This window comes from Tauraco erythrolophus, chromosome 7, assembly GCF_009769465.1.
Source record: "Tauraco erythrolophus isolate bTauEry1 chromosome 7, bTauEry1.pri, whole genome shotgun sequence".
In the NCBI taxonomy this organism is placed as follows: Eukaryota; Metazoa; Chordata; class Aves; order Musophagiformes; family Musophagidae; genus Tauraco; species Tauraco erythrolophus.
This window is the reverse complement of record NC_141471.1, coordinates 57,623,624-57,642,426: the sequence shown is the minus strand read 5'-3', so window position 1 is coordinate 57,642,426 and position 18,803 is coordinate 57,623,624. Positions and strand designations below refer to the sequence as shown.

Sequence of the window (18,803 nt, the reverse complement as noted above, 5' to 3'; positions counted from 1 at the left end):
GTGCTCAACACTTCCAAAATCCGGATGCCAGAAGAATGCAAGATGCCTGCTCCAATTGTTCACATTTTCCAAAACACCAGTCATCTCCAAAAAAACTTGAATTCACAGAAGTGTAAGTGAATTATGAATCCTTTTTCTTCCATCTACCTACTGAGAAATGAAAATTTACACCACTGGAGGGAATCTGATTTGTATTCCTGCTATAGACCATTTTTTTCTTCAACAAAGTAGAAAAGGAAAAGAAGAAAAAGATGAATGCATGTAAGACCACTAATAAACTCATGCAGGTTATCTTTTTAGTTGGTGAGTTTTATGAACGATAAGGGTTAGAAAAAATGTGTAATATTTCTGCTTAAGCATTCAATAACTCAAATACACTGACAAAAAAAACCATCAGTGACACCATTTGTTTTTCCATACTGTGGACTTTTGTGTCTGTCAGTCTGTCTCTCTTTCCCATCTCTTCCTCTGTGAAGTCTCAAACTCCCTTCACTGGAGGTAAAGCAGGGCAGTGAACTACATTGCAATTACATGAGCACATCAAATTTTAAGGAACAGACTTCAAGAAGAAGGAAAACAGACGTTATAATCAAAACCAAACTTTGTGGCTACTTTGTGGCTGTCCTACTAACAAGGTCATCCAGTTTCTGGTCACAGCTGCAGAATTTACCGCAAAACAGCTGTGAATTTAAGTCATGAAAAATTCCTTCTTTCCTATACATTGCATAGGTGTGCCTAAGGAGACAGGCTGACACAAATATGCCAAGGAGATTCCAATCTTTTGAACGTTGCAAGGATAGTTTCATCACATCACAGAAGTTTCCTTGTATCATGATAGTTTTCTTCACAAAAACTGTGAAGATATCTTGCTTATATCACAAAACACACACAGTTCTGCAGGATCTGATGCATGTGAGTCTTGCACAAGTAACCGAATGCTTTCCCCCTTCTGGTTCTGTTTTGCAAGGTTTTAGGAAAAGAGCTTTTCAAGTGTGTAAACTAGGGGGCATTCAACGAAAGCCATAGGTGAACAACTTAAAAGAAAGAGATTTAAAAAAGCACTGGTGGACATCTGGAACAGCTTCCATAGGAGGCAGATATAGCCAGCAGGTTCATATGGGACTAGAAAAGTCCAAAGACAACAGGTCCATAAAGAAACACTAAAAGGAATAAGCAAGGACACAAGCTTTGGGATTGCTGCTCTCATGATTAGTGATGACAGGAGAGCACAGAGAGAATGAAAGTCAGAAGAAAGCAGGCAGGTTCGTGTGCTTCTTAAATAGCATCTGCTGTTTCCACCATCAGAGACAAACTGTGTGGACTAGATAGTATCTAACACCTCCAGTTTGACCCAGTGGGACATTTCTTACGTTTTACAATCTCTTTTTTTCTTTTTTTAAATTTCAAAAGGATAGATTTGTTTCTTTGGGACATCTTTATTTATTCATATAGAACCACGTTATGTTTACCATACTGAAGTTTTCTTCCCTATCCTCTATCCCAAATCTTTCTGCAGCAATTCAAGACCAGCCCTTTGTTATTCTACCCAGCACTCATCACTCACCTTCCCCTTCACAGTCTCTTCCTTTCTTTTCTCTTTTGTGTATTGGAAATTGTTACTATACTCTCTTCCTGTCCAGTCTTCTCATCTCTATGGTATGATTTTTCAGCCCTCTGATCATCTTCCCTGCTCTTCCTCGTAGTCCCTCCAGCTAACATCTTTCTCTAAATAAACTGCACAGAACTATTCACAGTACAGGAACATGTGTCATAGTGAGACACACTGGTCTCATCTACACCACCGTGCAGGAGAAGGGTCCAGGCCTGAAAGGTCTTTGATGTCCAGGTGGTGCGCAGGCCCTTCTCAACTTGTGGAAAAGCCTTGGCACTGCAGATCACACTGGAGCCCCCATCATTTTTTCTCACCATCATCAACTGACACTAGGCAGACTAAATGATCCAGGTCCCTCCAAAAAGGACCCCAGTTCATGAAGGGAGAGATAATTTGCAGGTGGACAGGCTTCATGTTCAATAAAGCTGACCATCAAGTATTAGGATAACTCCATGGCTGCTTCTAGCTCATGCTCAAGTAGGTAGAGATATCACCATTTTGCCTTACTCTCCCTTAAGAACTGCATGAGGCCTGTCAGCAAGTGAAACTGAGAAACTAGTGTGCAGAAACCCACTAATAAACATTGAATGAATATCTGGACTCACTGAAGTCAATAGAGTTTTTATCCTTTCCTTCCACCAGGTCAGGATTTCACCTTTAGTTTTTTACTTGGATTTTCAAAGTCCTTATTTGTTGTTTAGGAATGTTGTTAAGGGGCAAATAAGCACCTTTTCTGTTTTACAAATGTACCCAGCTCCTCTTCAGGAAAGCACCCCTAATAACTCTTAAAAACTTCTAAAGAGGAACTGACTTCAGCAAGTCCTTAAGTGCTGTCCTAAACCATGGGCCCTACAGACATTGCAACCTTAACTGAATTAAGTCATAATACAAGTCATAATAAGTTAACAGTGATCCAATACTGCCTTCCACATGCTCCACAACAGCTCCATTCATCCCATGGTAAACTGACATGTAGGAGCCACTGTCCAAAACACTGGACATGAGGAAGGGTGGCTGGGAGTTGAGCCATGGGTGCTGAGAGGGTCTGCATAAGCTGACTTCAGACACAGAAGCTTATGCACATATTTTGAGGGAACTATGTGTATGTTTAATACGCAGCCAGGAACATCACGCAGTCAGACGTAGAAAGCTGTAGGCAGTCAGCAGGATGGACTTGTACTCTGACCCCAACAGAGATGTAGAAGAGAGAAAACCAGTGAGTTCTCCTTGGACAGGGCCTGGAAGAGAAGCAGTAGCCAGGAACGTTCCCTAAGAAGACTGTCTCCTGTTGTTTGAGCTGGTGGAAACAGGAATTTGTGTATGTTCTTTGTAAACAAACAGGAGTGAATAAAAAGAAGTATAAAAAGAAGTATGAAAAGAAGTTTCTAACTCTGTCATCTACTTCTCCTCCTGATGGAAACTATCTGCAAGAGTGACTGTTGACAAATTGCTCAGGTCACAGGCATGACAAAGCACTCAGCAACCTCGCAGCCCTGAAGAGATTTGTGAAGTTCTTACTGCTTCAAGTCTCATAGATGCAAAATGAAAACCAAATGGTGACACAGGAAGGGAGAATTTAAAAATGCACTTTTGTATGGAGCATTTTACCTACAATAAAGTTTTTTAGTAATATGAAAGAAGTGTTTTGCTTTAAATTCTGCTCTTTTCCCTCTACTTAGAGACAACCCTGAGCTTTGAGTAGACAATGCAGACAAGTCATCAGTTGCTTTCATGGCTTGTCACTTAAGTACAGGGGAACACAATATCAAACCGTGATTATGAAACCAGACACGGGGTGTTATCTTAAAGGCAGGTATAAGACTTGAAATCCTTTGAATAATTCTTCAACATTGACTAGGTTTCACGAATATCCCTCTGCATTTGTAAGGTTGACATATTTCATTAAAAATCACTAATTTAGAGACAAGTCATCTAACTGAATTTGTAAAAAGCCTATCTGCATGTAATAAAGTATAGCATATATTATATTCTTTTTTTTCTGTTTTCATCAGATAATAGTCATCATTTTACAACTGTATTTAACTCACATGCATCGTTGCCTCTTTTTTCACTTTTCCATTACCAGTTTAAAATCAACAGAGTCTGTGGTTTGTACTTTCTCTTCAGCTTACCATGTTATCTATTCTGTTTTATCTGCTAGGTTGGATGAAATTTTTCTTCATCCATACGTTGTCATATGCCAGAGTAAAACGGAATAGTTTCACTGAGAGTAACAGAGCCATGCTGATTAACCTTACATACTCAGACAGCATTGACAGCTTTGTACTTCTCACTGGGATATTCCTGTTCAGGAATCCTTAGTATCCTAACTGGACTTTGTATTAACAGTACCTTGCGTAATTCATCTGTCCTCCCTCCATGCAAGCTCATGACGCTTCTGGCAAACATAATTTTGAATTAAATTCATGGCTAAGCATTTTTGAGTTTCTAAAACTGGTATCATTAATTACACAGAAAGTGCTAATTAATACTTGCTTTTAGGGTCTGAAAACGAAGTAATGAAGTGTTAAACTCCAGCACGCTTTTCTTAGCTCCAGAACTTTCATGGAATTACTAATGTGCTGGGTCCAATGACTTGAAACTCTTTGAGTAACACTGAACTAGTCTGGAGCAAGCTGCTTCAAATTGACTTTTAATTACAAGAACTGTGACACACACATTTACAGGCATACATACATACATACATAACCACACTTGTCTATGTATCTATTTGTATACATAAATGTGCATGCAACAGGCACCTGCACAGTCTATATTCTGTATGTTCCTTCACTTCTTCCATTACATACGTTCTGAAGGCAGAAATCTTGCCATTCGTGTGTACTGGTGGTGAAAAACATCCACCACTTTCTAATGCAAGATGCAGGTGATTTCCAAAACAATCTCCCTGAATGTCACTAGTCTATAATCTATATGAGCTTTCTGTAGGAGGCCAGCTTCAGAATTACATTTCAACAGAGCCTGAATTAGTTGCAACTTTCTGTAACTGATGAATTTAATTTTTCTTCACTTTGTAGAGCTTCTCTGCCATTCACACTTCTTGAAAGAGGGTATAAAATGAAGCTATTATGGCATGATAAAGCATTATATTCCCTTCTTTAGATTAACCATATATAGTACAAGATCACGGAGAATAAAGCCCTGTGCTGCACGGATGTGACGTGTCTAGTTATAACAGGACCTGTTTCAGTGGGGTTACACCTGGCCTGAATTTGACTCAGTCTGAACCGCAACTAAGCATTTATGTACATGTTACATGCAATGAACTAGAGACTTAAAGTCAGCTTTGCATCTCATTTAGGCAGATCCCAATAAGAGTGACAATAAAACAGCAAAACACATGTAATGCTCACATAATTAACATACTTTTTATCCTGTACATTCTATCATAAGGAGCTTCTTGCAAAAGATTGCTGAATATATTGTATTCTACCTGTTCTACTCTAAACAAGTCCTTTACAAGATTCATTTCATTAAGCAGCATTTGATCATGTCCTTTTGCACAGATTTAATTACAAAAACACACAAACTTAAAACTTACAGTCTAAAACAGAAATCAAATGTAAGAATTAAGCAGCTGGGTTTTAGTAAAAGTTAGATACAAATTCACAGATGGGGTCTTCTGTTTTTTACTGTGACCTGGACAGTAGTAATGAAAAAATGAAACCTGCACACATGCCAAAATTGTGTTGAGCAGCACGGTGAAGAGCTAAGAGATTATCTTCAGAGCCAAGTTTGCTAGATGAATGTGCAACACTGACAGTACAATGTATATGGATACTGAAGGGGAGTCTGAACTACTCATGCACTGGTTCTAAATTAGCTGACCCAGCTCACGAGAAGCACTTGCTTGTCTCAATGCAGAACTCAATGGAGGAAAGAAAATTTGATCAACGTGAGGTTAAGGCAAAAACATTGTTAAGACAAATGGAATAGGAAACAGAACACAGAAAATCATGGCGCACTTGAACTGCTGGTCCTCTTCTGGAACACTATTGCATGTAGCAGAGGGAGACTCTTTCAGACAGTATCAGCAGAAATGACAAAGCAAGAACTCTCTAAAGAGCAGACTGAAAACAACCATTTGCCTTGGAAAGAAGATGAATAAGAGGACACATAATAAGAATATATAAAATATTGAATAAAGAAGGAAGACTGAGAACATGAGGGCTCCCTGTCTTATAACTATGAGACATTCTGTTAAATTCAAAACCTGGATAATTTAAGCCTGATAAAAGGATACTCTGCTTTTTTTTATTTAGTGCACAATCAGACTGTTTGGCTCTCTGCTGGAGATATTTTCACTTTTCTCTGAGATAACCTTATATTTCATTTGTATATCTTAACTCTTGTTTTTATTTTTCTCTTTGCTTTTCTCTCCGTGTTTGCTAAGGGAAGCTGGAGAAATTAACACAGTCACTTGTCGCTAAATATAAAGCGGTTCAGAGAGGAGGCCACTGACTAATTATACAACAAACACTCTATACAAGGAGCTTATATGAGATGAGGAAATCATTGAGAATCCAATACCTGCTTGCAGAAGCACACTCCTGTCTTCTTCCCTGATATTCATCCACTGCTGTCTAAGCTCACCCTACAAACCTGACTAACCTGACTATCTTTTTCCAGGACTCTTTGTACAAGCACCCTCACCATCATTCCCTGATGCTCAGCTTCAGATCAGCCTAGAGCAAACTGATGAGAGCCAGAACAACCAGGATCTGGCTGTAATTAACCACACTATGTTAATTGCTTCTTCCTGTTCTGATGACATTAGGGAAGCATGGGCAGAGCCTGGGGAAAAATAAGTACTGCTGTGCTTTCTCCATTTCTTTCAAGCCTTGGAGGAGATGCCAAAGAGCTCTCATGCTCACATGAATCTGCACTTTAGCATGTTATGAGATGGCTAAGGTGTATTTGCAGTTACATCTGCCTAGACCCAAAGAAAATCTCTTGTAGCAGATGGAACTACTCCTGATTTAAACACCTTGTATCTGACAGGGAACTTGCCTCATTTTTTGAAAACTGACTTTGCAAATTTGGTATTGTAGGGCTGCTAAGGGACTAGAGAAATACAGAGGTTCTGAATTTCAGATCGTATAGAACATAAAGTGCCAACCTCCTGTGTTTACTGAAGACCAGCTAATGTTTTGTAAAGGTTTTGAATTGGTACTCTTAATATCATGGGAAGTGATTACCCCCTCTATACTCACTCTAGGCCATGCTGTCTCTCAAAAAGAAGTGCTAGTGAAGTGCAAAGTCTAATAATTGTCACAGGTAGCAGATATAACATTAAGTACATCCTGACAAAAGATTAATAGCAGGGGTGCTGCACCGCAGGACTGAGGCAGGTAACCAAATGAGTAAATGTCAAATGAAGGATTAGCCTCATTTATGCTATTTCATATCCCTCCTTTCTGCATAATCTCTCCCAGCTGAGACCCAAACCAGGTGCTTTCAAATGCACAAAGTAGAAGCTCTACCTGGTGTGCTAAAGGAGATCCACTATTAGCTGTCAGCAGGAGCGACATCTTCTTTTCAAGTACTCAGCCAGTAGTCAGGATACAGCATTACACTGCCGGCTGACAATGACAAAGCGCCTGCCAAGACAAGCCCTGTCTGGATTGTGCTAAACTATTGTTAGTTATTATTCAAGCTGCAGTAGTACCCGTGTCAAGGACCAGAGCCCTTCTGAGCTCAGCAGCCCAAAACGCGGCTTCCTTCAATTGATTTCAGCCTCAACATCCCACAGTGCTCATATAGAGGATCCATGCTGAAAAGCTATGTGAAGCATGGGATGTGATCTTTTAGCCAGAGGATGTACTTTTTTTTACCCAATGCAAAGACCAGTCAGGCCCTGGAGACACTTTCTTAGCACAAGCAGCACATTTGCAAAAACAGGTTAAAAGAGCAATAAACCTGCAAAATCATACAAACCAGAACTAAACCTGCCCATACCTTCGTGTGGTAAAACTCAACAGTTTTTAGTTATGTGACCACGCACCCCTTTTTCCCCCGGCAGGGTTTGTAACTCCTTCAGTGCACGAGATGCACAATAGTCTTCAGTGAGAGACACTGGTATTTTTCTTCTCCTTGCCCAGAGTATTGCCCATAGGCCTTCGTTCCATTGCATTTAAACCAGCAGTGAACACATAATTACTGATACCCTCCTGAGCTTCTCTACTGTGCTCATCACTGCACAACCTAAGTGCTTCACAAAACATTAATGCTTTCAACCTCCCTCTGAGGTGAAAGGGAAGGACTCATTTTGCACAGGGATATGAATCAAAGAAAGATGAAGATAAAAAGTTCCACTCATTGTGGTCACCCAATTTCAGACACAGAGACCAGATCTCCTGGGTTAGTTAACGCGACACAGCACACGAAATGTTCAAAACAGCTGTCCATAACTTCAAGCTATGGCTTGAGCAATTCGGGTCCTATGTAGAATTAAGAGTGGCAGGCTGCGCCTCCAGAAGAGAAACTGTATGAGCCTGGTGGTCACTTCTGACTAGTTCAGTTTGCCCAGCATCAGGCTGGGATTCTGTTGCAAGAGCAGGATCTGCCCTCCAGGCAGCAACCAATCAGGTAAGAGACTTGCTCCTCTTTCACAGCTGCCTGGGACAGGTGAGGCAGGGTCCTGTGGCCCTGACTGATCCAGAGAGGATGTTCAGCCTGTGCACTGAAGCGGGCAGGGGTCCTGTGAAAAAATATTGTGTGACCCTGAAATTAAAGATGGCATCAAGGCACAATCACAAGAGGGCAGTACCTTCATTCTCCTTAATGACCAGCTTCTGCATGCTTTATTTTGCAGCTTTTTCCTTCTTCTAGTGAAATCCTATGTTGTGTTATATTGAAGCATTTTGTCCCAGTTTGCTTAACCTGGACAGTTCCGGGTCTGACTGCCAGTCCCCTCTGAAGACTGCTTTCTTTTTCACAAGGCTGTTATGGCTGGGCAGACAGCTTAGCCTCCACAGGCTTCCCAAGGAGGTACCACATTAACCAGAACTGCAGCTGCAGGGAAAGGTCACCCTTCCTCTCTGTGGGCTCTGGACTGGAACATGCTGAATGCCCAGTTTATTTAACACATGCTAATACAAACCTCTTAGGGCTTATCCCTTAGCTGAATGGGCCAATTTCTCAAGAACAGGAAAGATCGTATATACAGCATCTAGGTAACATCCCTGGCAAACTTTAGCTTCTCAGTAAAAAGGCAAGCGGTATTTTACTTTGTGCAGGAAAGTCTCTCTTGTAACTTCATTCTGATAAATTAATAACTTTGATGACACTTTTTGGAAATACATCAGATAGTCTCTGCCATGAAAAATGCTGCCAAGTGTAAACTAGTTGGGCCAAGTTAAAAGTGTTTGGAAACAAGATCTAAAAGTGATTGGAAATGATCTAAAAGTAGAAGGACTGTGTAATGTTAAGTATAGCTAACACTACTAATGTTGCCTAAAATACAAATCCTACCTGTCTCACAATTCCATCTAGTGGCCTGCTGAACTGTACTATTTTCTTGCAGCAACTCCTGCAAGCTTGCAGAAGCTGGGATTTTACTCCAGGAAAAGTTTTTTCTACACTTCGGTCTCTGCTGCAGTCAAGATATTAAATGGGATGAACCTACAGTTTGAGTCAGTAACAGAAGCTCTTGTGCTGAATGCATTATTTACAAGACAGTTGAGTTGCAATAAATTAAGTTTTACAGATTATCTCGTTGCTATTTAGTCTTGGAATTTATCAAAGTAATGAAGTGTGGGTTGGGTTTAATACCTTACGTCGCTGTTTATTTTGGTGTAACTCTTTTATAGACAGGTGCACATGGGAGAAGTTAAAAGGCATCAACAGAGGTGAGCTACAAAGCTGGAAAAAGAGCTAGCTCTCTTCCTTTCCCTCCTTTCCACTGGGAAGGACAGAGACATAAGTTTCCAACTTTTCATGTTGAACAGGCAAACAAAAAGAAAAAAATAAATTAATTCAAAATAGTGTGAAATTTTGGATTATGCATTCCTGGAAAGTATGACCAGGAAGACTGAAAGCTTTGGTGAACCATAAGCTCAGTCACACAAGCCTTGCCTTCTTCAGTGACACCAGTTCACAAGACTCACTGTTCTACTCCTTAGCATCCTTACTTAGTCTGTGCCCAGTTCCACAACTGACTTCAACAAAACTATTCATTTCACTCCAGCTTTGCAGGAATGGCCCTTAGATTTGTGACTGTATGTGTCAAAGACATATACCAACCATTTCCACCTGTGGAGGAAGAGTAAAAGGAGGAAAGACTTACTCCATTGTAGAGACCATGCCAACTTTCATGCACTATTTCCTTTACCAAAGTTAGAAGCAATGGAAAAGGAAGATAGTAATTGAAGTGCCATCCCATCTTAACGACAGCGAGGACAGTACAGCTCCACATAGTATATGTATTTAACAGATGTGGTCCAAAAGTGCTGCCAGTTATTGACATAAATCATATTCCACACTATGGAGCTTTGTAATCGGGACTGTGGTTACATAGATTACAGAGTTGTATTGCAGAGCTATGACATCACACCTGTGAAATACTATACAGCTATTCGAGCACATCAGAGCTATGAAGCATGACTATTTAAAAGAGGTGCTTAAAAAAAACCCAACAGCACTTATACTAATACCAAATATTTACAGTGCTGTCACTTTCAAAGTTTGGCAGGCTCATGGTTTCTAACACACCAGTCGCATGCCCCATTCTCTCCAAAAGTGCAAATTCCTATAGCCAGTTTTTGAAGTTGTGTGTCATTTTTGCTGGACAGGCATGTCTGAGCCTTGCCAAAAATGGGTCTTTCAGATCTCAAGAAATTACTGGAGGGACTTGCTCCTTTGCCTCATTGCAATTTGAAGGTGGAGGATGCTTTTAAGCCAGGGACTAGTAGCGCTCTTTGTCTGAGTGCCATAAATGCAAACCCAATATTTTCTGAGACTTTGGAGAGGTGGAGGATTTTTTTTTTTAATACCAAAGGAGCTTTTCTCAGTTAACATATAGCAATGTCACAAACACAAGAATGTTCTGCAGTTGCATCTCCATTTTTTCTGCTACTTCTCTTCATTTTCTTCCACTCTTTTTTTGACATTCTTGCCTTTGTTCCCTCTCCCTGTGCCCTGTTTGCTTCCCTTTCCTGAACAAGTTCTGCCCCCACCTCTTCCCTTGCTACTCTACTCTTCTGCCTCCAGAATAACCATTTTTGGCGGTTTTCGTGCACACGCAAGTGGAGCAGCCAAGTGAAAATCACAGCATTTCTGATGATACTGGATGATAACAGTACTTCCTGGGTACAAAAAAGGATAATTTAGCCACAGAAAGTCTAATCTTTTGCTACATGAACTAAAATATGAAAAAAACTTGGAGATGAATACCAAGAAGTTCTAGAATGGTACCACGTGTCTGTGCTTTATTCTCTGATGATTGTAACGTAGGAACATTTCACTGTCCACTATATCTATGGCCAGAAGAACCCAAGTGACTTAAGTCACAAATCTATCCTAGAGCTTCTTCTCTGAAAACAGATTCCTGAGCACACATACACAGACTGTTACTGCTGGTCAGATGGAGTATTACCTGAACGGGACAATAACATGTCAAAAAGTCCCTTGTGCTTACCTTTCCGAGCAAGAAAAAAAAGAATTTTGTACTTTAAATTAAGCTCCAGTGAACATACATTCTGGAAACTGCAAAATAGACATATTCACAAAACAAAAAGTTACTTACAGATATGAGTATACATTCACATCTGCGTATGAGTGTATGACACATAAATAAGCATTTACAATATAGGTAGAAAATGCTATTCTTACCTTATTGCACTTGCAGATAAGTGGCCATAAGAACCACTGGCTGAGGAACTGCTACGAGAATTATTGAGAATTGTGACCAAGGAATTTGGAGATGTCCGTATCATGGTCTGAAGGTCAAAGCTGTGATCAGATAGGGGAGATATGGACAACGTACGCTTTCGGCTTGGTCTAGCTGACAATCTTGGACTTGGAAACCTGGCGCCTGTTATGTAAACACAAATAATTATCCACCGGGGTACTTAATCGCATGTATTTGTTATCAGTGATGGGTAGAGGGAGTCACAAGACACCAACACGCTGTGACAAGCCTACTCTCTCCACTTGTGATCTACTGGCTGTGATTGAGGAAAATTAGGAAGAAAAATCTATCTTCCTGTGGCTTACCTCAGGGGAGCTCTGTTTATTAATGTGCAAGCAAAATGATAAATTGCTAAACAAAAGGAAAAGACTTTTATGAGTTATCCCTCTCATTTCTGGTGATTTATGAATCTGATGGCTTCTTAGACATTCACATCATTAATTCAACCATGAGCAATGAGACAGTGGTTCAGATTTAGGCTAGCAGCAAACCCAAACCCGCATCACTTTAATACATACAGCCAAAGCTAAACTTGTAAAATACAGTGTAGACATGAAAAGACAGCTTTTCCTTTGTTGATCATAATTCTGCCTGGTCAATACTTGATGCAAAGCTAAAAATCAGAACAGAAAAAATGCTGTAAAGGCCAGCTCTATCAGCAGAAGTCAAATTGACATTCACAGCATTAGACTGTGAAACAGCAGAATTTGTCCAGGACCCCATGATATTCTTGTGTTGGGTTGTACAGGGGCCTACAATCGCCAAATTTCTTTAACACTAGAGATTAAGCTTTTCAAAGCAGCAAAGAGAGGCAACCATGCAGATACCATTTACATAAATACATATAACATTTCAAAATTTCCTGTGCTGCTCTGAAAATCTCTCTCTCTTCTGGTCTATTTTACCATTGTCATCCCAACTCTCTGCAGTCCTGACGGAAGATATATCACCTTAAATTTATTCCCTTTATTTAATTATTTTCGATCTCGGTTGAGATTGAGAAGGAGAGAATTAGCTTCCACACTGCGTACAGAACTATTTCCTCTAACAGTACTGCCACTTCTACTTTTTTAATCCCTTTAACCTGTAGTAAAGGACTGAGTCCTAACGATCCTGACAGCCAGGGTCATGCAGGTCTTGAGTTTGATGTCTACTTTACAGCTACTTCTCCCAGAGCCCCTGACATTCTCTGTAACTTGCTAATAATTCACAGTTGGCCACAAGCCTCCGTTATAGTTCGGCCTTTCCTAATTCTTGCTCGTGTCTTGGTGCCCACGACCATTTTTCAGCAGGGTATTTAAGCTTACATGCCTAATATTAACCAGCGGAAGAGCCCAACTGACTCCAATTAGACTCATCTAAAGGATGAAGCTGGATGAGAATCTGCCATTTTCCTTACACATCTGAGCAGGCTGCTCTTCTTTCTGTGTGAGATATCCAAGACCTTTATCTGGTATTAAAAGCTGCCATTTTATTGCTGCTCTGACTGTGTGATCAGATCTCCATCTATAGTCCTTCTCCTATCTGTGCTTAGATTTGCCTCAACTAGGCAACATCAGTGTCAATTCTCTCTGGCATCTGGCTAATCCAGGTTTTTTTTCCTTTGTGCTCTGTCTCTGCAATAGGCCTCAGCCCATACTGCTTCAGTCTTTCCATGAATATTCACATTCTTGATTCATCATTTAAAACTTAGGCATAGCCATTTATTTCTTCCTAAAAGCTACTACACGTTATTTTATGTTATCTGTTTTATCACCTTTTTACGAGCTTGCTATTGTACTGTGTCTGCTTGGTATTTTATTAGTGCTGTGCTTCGTGTCTTTTAAAGGCAGAGATCTTCTACTTGAGCTAAAATAAAAACCAACGATGATCAGCTGCTATAAGAAGCTGCAACATATTTAATAAGAAAATGCAAGATACATGGCACAGTAAAACAAAAGTAGTAATACTTCGCACTCACATCTTTCATCCACAACTCAGCCAGCAAGCATGAGAGCAACATCTCTGAAGTCAGTAGTGGTAGTGTAATTTGCCTCAGCTGAGGATACAATTCAAGTGCTTTATAGGTGAATAAACACTGCCATCGTGGTTTTACAAGGGGACAGCTAAGTACAGGTGTTCCTGGTAAAACAGCAAGTGAAGGGGACAAGGAAGACCTGCGAGACGTTGGCTGACCAGCAAAATGAGATGTTACTTGAGCACTCCTACCACAGTATCATGTGTTACTACCAGCCATCCTAATGGTGTGCTACACATGAGAGCAACAGTTTGCAATCATGTGAACATAATTATGAACCCTCTGTTTTCCTCAAACTGATGGGCACACACCTCATCATGCCAGCAAAAGGCAGAAGAGATGCTCAGAGGGGACAAGTACAGCTCCCTCTCTTTTGATACACAAGACCTAGTTCAATTTCTGTATTTACAACTGAGAGTCACTGTGTGCTACTGATGGCCAGGTATGAACAGTTTCAAAGGTGATTCCCAGGAAAACACTTTCAAAAAATTACTTCTTATGGATCTGAAGTCCAGTTTTGAATCTGTACAACTACAAAGGGATCACCAGTTATTTGATAAATTCATTACAAGCCTTCTCAACATGGACTGATGACTACCAATGCTAACTAGAGAAGGGGTGCATAGGTTTGATAAAAAAAGTGGAGCAGTTGTTAGTGGAGCACCTGAGCACCTCTCCTTTGAAGCAAGACTGGGCAAGAAAAGCAGGAGATGAGAGTTGTTTTTTGCTGCTTTAGCGATCAGACACCCTTTATTTTCCATGCCACAACTGCCCAAGCGGACTCATCAGTGCTCCAGCCCGCATCTCAGAGAGGACTGAACAAGCATTACCGACAACTGTTTGAAGTTCTTACGATCTTGGGAGAGAAACACGGTCACCCTTGATCACGCAGGAAGGCAATTTATACTCTCTGTGGTGCCCTGCGGATTCTGAAAAACTGCAACGACTTCCCTCCTCCTCGCCCTTTCTGAATCGAGCCCATCTCCTTTACCCTTTGCCTAAGTCCCACTAAGGCTCCTGCAAGAGGCATCTTTCCATCCGCTGCTCATTAAACTTCCCCCTTGCTTGCCAGCTGCAGCCAGGGCATCCCTGTACCCGCTCTGTGGGGGATGCACCAGATCTGTAGCCAGTGATGGAGAAAGATGCTCCTTCCAGCTGCAAGGGGCAGAGACCAGGCTTCAGCCACAACACTCGGCAGCCTCGGGCTTCCTCTTCTCATTTCAGGCCCCACCTAGATCTGGGAATTCGTCAGTCCCCTACATCTACCTGGGATGGGGCCAACTTCCTAAGGGCCAAGAGTCCCCTGCAAAAAGGGAATATTTCTGCTTCACAGCAGGAGCTGACGGCTGAGGCTGGGCAAGAGCTCTACAGAGTCTGACCACAGGAGAAGGGGATTCACTTCAAAGGAGGCCACGACTTTCAAAACTGAAAATACAATTAAATGGAATTACTGTTTTTTCAGATCTTCATGGTTTAATTAGGTTTCACATGACTGAAAAGTCTTAAGCATGAGCTGACCACTCGTTACACTGCAGGACGTTTGCTAAACCATTCATTTAGCATAACATCAGTCTTAGTTAGTATGTTACTATAAAAAGGAAGAGGTCACAATTTGTCAGTGCCTCTGAATACTAAACCAAAGTTTCCAGCCTTGCCCAGGCATTTATTTAAAATACAAACACTTCAATATTTATTTAGCAATTTGAGATGTTCATCTGCTCACAGTACTATCCCACTGAAGCATTACGTTCTCGACTTGATAATACTTGAAAACCAAAAAATGCAGCTGCACTGATTCACTAAAAATCCATTCACCTCTGTGCAAGTGCTAAAAAAAACCCCACCAGCTTTGGCAAAGCATGCAAATAGAAGCTGACAGTGAAGATTTGCTTAGGAATGTCACCTTTTTGGAGTAGATGTTTTAGAAATAAAAAGTCACTAGTTTGTAGTACAGACTTGAGTGTGCCGACAAAAAATCCAGCAAGTGTCAGAAGAAAAGATCTTATTCCTGGGGTGGAGATCAATTCTAAAATAACAGATATCTATCTCCATCATAAATTTCAAAAATGGAATATGCCATCCAGCAAATTTGCCCATGAATTTGATTTCTGACTTGAAGTTTTTAGCATTGCTTAATCATTTATAAGGCAATCTTCAGACATGTATCATTTATTCCATCCCTTTAAATCAAACTTCATCAAACCTTTTTTATTTCATCCCTTTAAATCAAACTTCTTTGAACCTGTCTCAGGCACTAGCTTTTGTTGAAGGCTATGAATATGGGAAGTTTGAGGGGTTTTTTTTTACATTAAATCTTCTTTTCTTTCTTTTCCGTCTGGTTTCTGCTCACAAATGCGTAAACTTTGTTTTCACTTCATGAAACTTTGTAATAAATTCTGTCTTAGTTTTCAAAATGGTAAATCTGTCATCAGTATGAGAGGGAAAAGGAATGGCTTCGCTATTCCACCCTCATTCCCCAACAGTGCCTGACAGTCAGAAATCAAACCCAGTCCAAAGCTTCTCACATTGGCTTAAATTCAGGCTGGCCAAATTCTTCATGTCAATTGGGTTGTTATCAGTGTCTCTAATGCCAAAGGGGTAGGTCAATGCTTAATACCTTTGAAAAGGAAAGACCTCCCATTCTGAGTGAGCAAAAGTTAATCTGAGTGAGGATATTAATACTAAGGATGAATCTAGAAACCTCAGGGAACATGCTTTCCTTCTACTGAACACTATTTAAAAGCAGAGTAAAACATTCCCCAAGCAAAAAATGCAGGTATCAAACCCAAAAGGCTGTGATTTTCTGAATTATTTAAGTGCTTAAAAGACAGTTTTGGCATACAGTGTCTTTACAGCCACAACAGGGAATTTCAGTTGTTGCTCCTATAGTACTGTCAATACCTTCCCCTCTCCTCTTCTGCTCCTCTCCTAGTTACTTTGATGTTATATTTAAAGGTAGCACACTTGACCCTTTGAGATCAAGTAAGAAGATGGGAATATTTGGTCAGGATTACGGCTACCAAAACTGCAGAAAAGCTTTACAGCAGCAAAGAAAATTCTGGTCCACTTTTCATGCCACACAAGACAGGAATGAGGAAAAACGACCATCAAGAACACACAATCTTGGCCTTATTCTTACCCAACATATTAGACAGTTCATGGACAGTGAAGTTCAGAGCTTGCAGAAGTCCACTGCTCTTCAGGCAAGATTAAACTTTCTGATGAATGCTTCTCCCACTTGTATCATCTCCATTTTGAAACCAGTTTTCCAGCACCACAGAGCAAAACAAAAGACCACAAACTGCACAAACTGTATGTAACACGTTTTTGTGCCCAGTGCATGCTGGCATTGGAATTATTATTTGTACTACAGGAGAGGGTAGAGATGCCAAATTACTGTGCTAGATGCTGTATAAACACACAATTAGGAGACATACTTGCTTCACAAATGAAGAACAATGTCTTGCTTGTATCTGTTTGGCTGTTGTGTGGAATAAATGAGCAGCAGCCTTTGAGTGAGTTGAGTCAACTTGCTCAGAATTTGATAGCAGTTAATGAGGGAAACTACCAATCTCTGTTTCCTTTGACAAGACTGGGCCAAGGCGAAAGAGTACTTTTAAAATCATCATATAAACCCTTAAGAAGAAAGATCCAAACAAATGGCATCGCTGTGCATTGATCACTACTTTGTTATTAAATGCAAACATGGGCATTCTTATTGTTTTTTTAAAAAAAGTCTTCATATCAGGTTTCTGCTAATTGTTTTGTTCTCGTTTCTAATCTAAAATTCTGACAAAGAATAAAGGAGTTTTCTTTAGAATGATGAATGATAGGACATTCAGATTCCTACTTAATGACAATTAATTTACTGTATACCCATGCAAGTTAAGATAGTTTTAATTAGTTTTTACAAAGTAAAAGGGTAACTTCATACCCTATTTAGATAAAAGCAGCTATTGCCTGACTAAACACATTCTCATCAAATACAGAAGGTGAGCTGAGTGACCTTACTAGGATTCACTCTTATTTTAATTCTCTATTTACTGTTTTAAAATAACCCATTTGCATAATAGTGCTACACATTTTTTGTCTTTAACTCTGAAATAATCCCTAATTGAAAAGTTGCTGCTATAATGAATCTCAAATGTGTGATCTTAATTTTTAAAAACAAATACAAAACAAATTAAAAAGCGCACATCAAGTATATCGTAGCTGAAGCTGGTGACAGCAAATATCCTTATTAAAGACTGTTTAGGTACCTTTTATGAATGGGCTGAAGTTATGGGCAAAGGTCAAAACATTTTCCGTTAAGTAAGAAGTGGTAGCATTCTTGGGATACAAAAGCTGTAATTCTATGTATATTACAGCATACACAATCTCTACTAACACATGAAGGTCCTTTGTGCAAATGCCATTATTTGTATGAGTACTGAAATGTCTTCTGTTTTTCTTAAGTTTTCTGGCATACACATAGGTATTTACCTGCCTGTAGACTGAGCAGACCCATTCAACCAAGTCTGCATCTAAATATGTGGTTTGGTACTCTTACCTACATGCTTTCAGAAACTCTCTCCCAATAGGAACCAAAACCATTAGAAGTCTAGAATATCTCTGCTCTTTGCAGGAGAGCTTGGACTAGATGACCTTCAAAGGTCTCTTCCAACTCAAACTTTGCTATGACTCCCTGATCCCTTTACTTCAACGAAGTCATGTCCATTCACACAAACTGGGGATTTGTCCTTGCAACTGGAACACAGGAGCAGATTTACATTACCTGAACCATGCACAACAGAGTTTCCATTCTGCAAGATACTATTAATATGTGCCAAATGCATTAGCAGTGTACCTTGTTTCTCCCTATGTCTCACAAAATCCTAATCACGAAGTATCACATTCTTAAGCTTTCAAGCACTGAAGCCTGCACAACAATTTCTGGTTTAAGTGCAGACTACTTGTGTGGGTTTATTAGGTTCCTGAAGTGCGTTCAAGCTATGTTACATTACTGTAGAATCACTATGCACACTACCAGTGCACTGAAACTGGTAACAGAAACTGAATTTAAAAATCCTTCACTATCAAGGTAACAGAATGAAAGTAGTTTCCCTGCCCAGTTCCACAACTATCTGTCTTGCCGGATTCTTGTAAAAATTGTTGGTCAGTCAACTACTTCACACTCCCAGGCATGTGTTCTGCAGGGGTAGCTATCTATATTTCCATGCGCTCCAGAGGTGAACCTCCCAACT

General features: G+C 40.1%; 1 protein-coding gene across 2 annotated transcripts in view; it reads right to left on the bottom strand.

The window, feature by feature from the left end:
• Window positions 1-18,803, bottom strand: part of GLI3 (GLI family zinc finger 3) — a 197,232-nt gene that overhangs the window by 44,730 nt on the left and 133,699 nt on the right. For both annotated transcript variants that reach the window (XM_086614358.1, XM_086614359.1), the window contains exon 6: window positions 11,465-11,666. In XM_086614358.1, the coding sequence (XP_086470484.1) occupies window positions 11,465-11,666 (202 nt within the window). The remainder of the gene's footprint in view (window positions 1-11,464; window positions 11,667-18,803) is intronic.